We start from the raw sequence: 6,458 nt of genomic DNA on the forward strand, positions 1-6,458 counted from the left end.
TGTCAATAAAAGCCAAATTAAATCCACTGTGATTCAATGTTGTAAAAGATGAAAACCTCCAAGTGGGGTGAATACTTTTCATCAACACTGTAGCTGAGATATCTATCCAGATGTCTCAGCTATTTCTTCAATGATAGCTGTGAGAATTTTCCCAATGATAGACATTAAGCTAAATGGCCTAACTTTACCTTCACTTTGCCTACGTCTGTTTTTTCAAAACAGTGACATGACATTTACTATCTTCCAATCTGACGAGACCTGCACAGAGTTCAGAGAATTTTGGTAAATGATCACAAACACATCTACTACAACTTCCACCATTTCTTTCAGTACCATGTGATGCATCCCAACAGGACCAGAAGACTTGCTAACTTTAGGCCCATTTGTTTGCTTATCACTACCTCTTTAGTGATTGAGATCACCTCCCATCATATCCATAACATCTCTCTTTGGCAAATAGACATGACCTCCACTGTGAACACTGACAGAAAGCAGTTGCTCAAGGCCTTCTAACCTTCCAAGGGACCTGCATTCATTCATCTTAGCCACCCTATTCCACTCTATATAAAAAGTTCTACTGTCCGTTTTTATATTTTGTGCTAGTTTACTTTCATAAACAATCTATGTTTCCTGTTTAGACCGTTGGTTTCCACATAAAACAGCCTTGAGAAGGTCCCATTTACTGAGGCGTCAGATGGTAACCACAGCCTTACTTTCAAGGACATAGTGATTGAACACTTGGACGAGCATGGGCTGAGAAAGGGCTGCGATTGTACATCATGGTCGAGGTATGCTGATCCTTATGTTGATGATCTTTTCAAAGAGTTTAGCAAGATTAGTCAGGCTGAACCTCTGTGCCTGACTAGTCATCAGATGTGCGATGATTAGCAGATTGTCTCTCAGATGAAATATAAAACCAAGTCTTGTCCTCCCCTTTTACCTAAAAAAAACAAGTAAATCAAGAATCTTCTTCCAATTTCTTCACAATATTTATCCTTCAATAAATAACACCAGCAGGTTTTTAAAGTTATTGATACTAATGGGAATTGGCTGTGTATAAAATAACCGTTCTGCTTCTTGCATTTCAACTATGAAGTAAAACAGCTTGGGATGTTTTGATTTTGTGAAATACTTCTTAAACGTGCAAAATTCTTTCTATCCCTATTTTCCTCCTCTTGCATATTTATATGTTTCCCCTCTCCAAAATCATCAGAAATATAAGGCCATAAGATATAGGAGCAGAATTAGGCCATTTGGCCCATCGAGTATGCTCTGTCATTTCATTATACCTGCCCCTCCACCTATCTTCATATCATCTGCAAATTCTGCAACAATGCCATAAATTCCATCACCCAAATCAATATAACATAAAAGGGAATGGTCCCAACACAGACCCGTGTGGAACACCACTAGTGACTGGCAACCAGCCAGAAAAGGCTCCCTTTATTCCTACTCTTTGCCTCCTGCCAATCAGCCAGTACTTTATCCATGCTAGAATCTTTCCTGTAATACCATGAGCTGGTAACCGGTTAAGCAGCCTCATGTGCGGCATCTTGTCAAACACCTTCTGAATATGCTATGATGATCCACATGTACACTGAGAAGACCTCACACTACCTCACTGAAGTCTTTCACCATCCATCTATTTATTCTGTGGTGTGAAGACATTACTCATTCTGGATATACTGACATTTTTTACACAGACCCCAACAGCTGGGCTTCTGTCACAATCTCCACACCCTTGTCAGCACTTTCTTGTTTCGTGCTATTATCTCAAGTTAACACAGTTTACCATCTAATGGGACTTTATGCTGTGTTTTCAGCATCATCATATTATTTCCATCATCGAGATCAACAACTTTCATCTCAGTAACATCAGCAGTGTCCAGGCAATCCATTCTTCTGTTGTCACTGGGGTTCTGTATTCCACTGATCAACAGGCTGTTTCCTACCTTCTCCCCTTCATGAGCATGTCCATCCAAAACTCCAATTGCTAAGCCATAAGTCACACCAGATCTATAAGACCCTAAAACTATTCTGCTCCTATGTCTTATAGTCGAGGGATATCAGCCACGATGGAATGGAGGTGGAATGGCCTAATTCTGCTCTTGTGTCCTGTGGTCTTAAATCCATTCAATCAGCCCACGTCAAATCTCACTTCCCTTACCTCACTATTTCAAAATAACCCTTTTCATTTTCAGATCCCTTGTTTCCCATTATCTTTGCAGCATCCTGCAGCATCCTTCCCTCCGAAATGCTGTGACTATTAGGGCCTTGTGTGCATTTGCCCACTTTGCCCACCACTGGTGAACTTTGACCTGTCATTTCTTCTTTAAACCTCTTCATCCTGCTTTAGAGACTGTCATTACCATCCAAAATTTTAATACAAACTTGGCTTCTCGGTCTCACTTAAGCTTTTTTTTTGACTGTTTACACTCTTACAAAGCATCTTAACATGAGTTATTGGAGACAAAACATTCAAATGAATTTTCACTATCCCTACCTGGTATATCTGAACTCTACCCTCCACCCATTCTGCAGATGACAAGATATGATCTTACGATTTCCTTCCGTGTGTAGAATCTGAGGGTCACTGACAATGTCAGCTGCCCTTAAGGAGATGACGATGAGTCAACACCTGGAACAAATGCAGTCCAGGGACAGCACAGAATCGAAGAGCAAAACACAAAATGCTGGAGGAACTCAGTTGGTCAGACACGTTCTTTGAAAAGGAATGAAGAGTCAACATTTCAGGTTGAGATCCTTCATCAGCACTGGAAAGGAAGGAGGAAGAAGCCAAAATAAGAAGTGAAGAGAGAGGAAGGAGTAGAAGCTGGAAGATGATAGGTAAGGCCAAGTATGTGGGAAGGCGGGTGGGTGGGGAGGGGGGGATGAAGTGAGAAATTGGGAGGTGATGGAAGAGGTAAAGGCCCGATGAAGAGTGAACTGTGGGAGAAAGGGAAGGAGGAGGGGCACGGGGGTGAAAGGCAGGTGAGAGAAGAGGCAGGGTGGGGAATGGAAGAAAGGCGAAGGGGGAGGGGGAAACATTACCAGAAGTTGGAGAAATCCATGTTCGTGCCATCAGATTGGAGGCAAGCCAGACAGAATATGAAGTGTTGCTTCTCCAACCTGAGACTGGAAACCTTACTCCTTCCTACAGATTCTGACAGAGGTGTTGATCCCTCCAGCAGTGTGTGTGCGCCTTACTCTGCATTTCCAGTATCTGCTGAACCTTTTGTGCTTACAGCATTAAAGAGTTTTGATGCATCCACAACGACTAACCAGCTATTTCCAACTCAACCACTCTGCACTGTCCTGGCATTAGGTTTAAGTTTAAGAGGACTCCGCAGATTCACAACTCTGACTAGAGGAATTGGTCATCTCAGTCCTGTACTGCAGATCCCATAACCGGTACTACAGGAGCCGTTTTCAGTTATAACAGAACCCACTTTAATACTGACGTTTTCGCAAAGTGAAGTCCTGTATCACTGAAAACCACCCAGTCCTCTCCCCTCCGGGGGCCATTTTCAGGCTGTGAGGGCAAACAATCACTGTTTACTCCCTACTAACAGCATCCTAAAGTTAAACTATTGCAAGACGCGGGAGGGGTGCACTGGAACTTTCAGTGTTTTCTAAGGTTATTTATAAAGAGAAAACGGCTGGTTTTGGGTCCGAACGAAGGGTCTGCATGCAGTACCTGACCACAGGACCAGCTTGTCGTGTGCCTCCTCCTGAGTTGTCGAATCCTCGGCCAGGGCGAGCGAGGTGTGTGTGTAAGGCAGTGTGGAGCCGAGGCATGTGTTGTATCTCAAGGGCTCGCAGTCCGAAACCCTCTTACAGCGGTCGTACGGAGACGTGTGGTTGACGCCGCTGCTCAGCACGGAGATCCAGAGGAGAAGCGAGCAGGCTGCAGCCGCCTTAACAAAAGACTCCCACCCGGTAGACATCTTGGACCTGCAGTTACAAAGTTAGAGAAATCCTTTCTTCCCACACTCCGCGCGGGCCTCTTTGTACGATAAGTCTCGTCCCTCTCCACTGAAAAGAAACTTGGTGAAGCTTCGTCCAGCTGACTGCCGGCTCCTTCGCCCGCGTCCGCTTGCTGCAGATGTGCCCGCTTCCCAACTCGCAGCGAATGTCATCGCGTCAATTTCCATTCCTCTCTGCCTGCGATCTGATCATTCCACAACCCCCACCCCTCCTCCTTCCCCAACTCGGCCAGGAACGAATCTTTTCCTTAAATGCCGTCACATTCAACAAAAAACACAAAGACTGGGGTCGGGGGGTGGGGGGAGTGGAATGCAAACGAGTTGATCTGTAATAATAAGGGACGCGATCTCGACTCCCACTTTAACGAGTGATAGCGAGGTGGAAAAGAAGATTGTAATTTGATAGTCGGCCGAAAGTTTTCTTCTCCACTTCCTTCCTTGCAACTTCTCCCAGTGATCGTTCAAGTTGCGGGTCTTCAGTTTGTACGAAGGAGGACTTATACACGTCCATTAAAAGAAAACTTTTTTTGCGCTCTAGCTCTTCACCATATGTCTGTATTCGTGGTGGGGAGTGGGAGGCACATGGCGAAAGTAAGCCGACCCCCCGCCCCTCACCACCACCACCCGCAACCAACTCGCACTCGCAGGCAGAAGCTGCAGAGCGAAGAGAGAGCTCCCTTCGCAGGCCTCCGTCCACCCTCCCAGGCGGTTCATCCCCCGCTAGATCCAAACAAAAAGCCCTTGTGGATAGCAAAAGTTCACACACGACGTCAGCAAACTCGAGCACAGGAACGCTTCAGACAGACCCTTCCGTTCCTGAACACGCAGTCATGGCGAACCCTATCCCCAGAACTGCTCAATCAGTTAATGGCGGGGCTGAGTGATCCCGGCTCACTTAAACCTCTCCCTGTTTCCCGCAGTTTCTAAACGCAGGCTAAACACAAATAAAATACAAGGTTTCTCTACCACCCACCCCTCTCTCCATACTCATCCAAAGAATTTATTAGGCAGAGTTTCAGCCCCTTCTGACTGGAGTTGGCTAAACTACAGAACATATGGGTGACTTCAACCTCCTCCGCTTGCACTCCAGACCCAAAGGCACTCCAGCTTCTTCGTCAATCTGCAGAGAACACTCACCCAGCTCCAGGTCATTCAATGAAGCCTACAAGAGAATGCTCTTACATTTAACAGTGAGAAAAAATAAAGTTCCTGTAATAACCTGCCCCCACTCTACACCACCACCCCAATAATAACAAGACATTGGAAAAGACAAAGATCTTGATCATTGTCCATCTTGGACAATGTCTCCCATCCACTCCATAATGTACTGGTTAAGCACAGGAGTACGTTCAGCCAGAGACTCATTCCACCGAGATGCAACACTGAGCGTCATAGGAAGTCATTCCTGCCTGTAGCCATCAAACTTTACAACTCCTCCCTCGGAGTGTCAGACACCCTGAGCCAATAGGCTGGTCCTGGACTTATTTCCACTTGGCATAATTTACTTATTATCATTTAATTATTTATGGTTTTATATTGCTATATTTCTATACTATTCTTGGTTGGTGCGACTGTAACGAAACCCAGTTTCCCTCGGGATCAATAAAGTATGTCTGTCTGTCTGTTAGAGAAATGGGCCAAGGAGTGGTAAATGGATAAGTGTGAGGTGCTGGATTTTTGGAAAGTCAAATCAGTGACACCATTACACTCACTAGGGTACTACAGGGACAGAGTACAAGTGCATTGAAAGTGGTGACACTGGTCAACAAGGTTGTGTAAAAGGCACATTGGCTTTAGCAGAACACTGAGTACAGGAGTTGGGATGTTATGTTGCAGTTGTATAAGTCATTGGTGAGGCCACACTTGGAATACTGTGTACAGTTTGGTTATAGGGAAGATATGGCTAAACTGGAAAGGGTGCAGCGAAGTTGGCCTGGCTAGATCTTTGCTTCTTGGAGTGTAGGAAGATGAGAGGAGGCCTTATAGAAATCTTTAAAAACATGAGAAACACAGATAAGGTGTGTGAGAACAGTTTTCCTCGGGGTAGGTAGTCCAAAACTAGGGGGCACAGATTTAGGATGAGAGGGGAAAGATTTATAAGGGAAGTGAGGGAAACTCTTTCTTAGAGCAGATAGTGAGTACAGTATATGGAGCGTGCTGCCAGAGGAAGGGTTGAGGCAGGAAGCATTTGGGTAGGCACATGGAGGGGTGGGGCTCAGATGGGTATAGGCTGAACATGAGAAATGGGTGAGCACCGTGGTCATCATGGATATGTGGGCCGAAGGGCATGTGTCTGTGATGTATTGCTCTATGAAGAGCTGAGAAAGGTACTGCTGACTCCACCCGCCCTAGCAGTCACCTAGTCACCAAATTGCCATCAGGGAAACACTACACGTCCGTCACCAGTAGGACTACATGTCATCTCCAGCTATCCAGTTTCTTAACAAAACTCATACTGGTGTAATACCCTAA

General features: G+C 45.3%; 1 protein-coding gene across 1 annotated transcript in view; it reads right to left on the reverse strand.

Moving 5' to 3' along the window:
* Positions 1-5,032, reverse strand: part of smo (smoothened, frizzled class receptor) — a 57,558-nt gene extending 52,526 nt beyond the window's left edge. The window contains exon 1 of the mRNA XM_073066840.1: positions 3,698-5,032. Coding sequence (XP_072922941.1) covers positions 3,698-3,947 — 250 coding nt within the window. The 5' untranslated portion in view covers positions 3,948-5,032. The remainder of the gene's footprint in view (positions 1-3,697) is intronic.
* Between the last annotated feature and the right edge of the window lie 1,426 nt (positions 5,033-6,458).

This window comes from Hemitrygon akajei, chromosome 14, assembly GCF_048418815.1.
Source record: "Hemitrygon akajei chromosome 14, sHemAka1.3, whole genome shotgun sequence".
NCBI lineage: Eukaryota > Metazoa > Chordata > Chondrichthyes > Myliobatiformes > Dasyatidae > Hemitrygon > Hemitrygon akajei.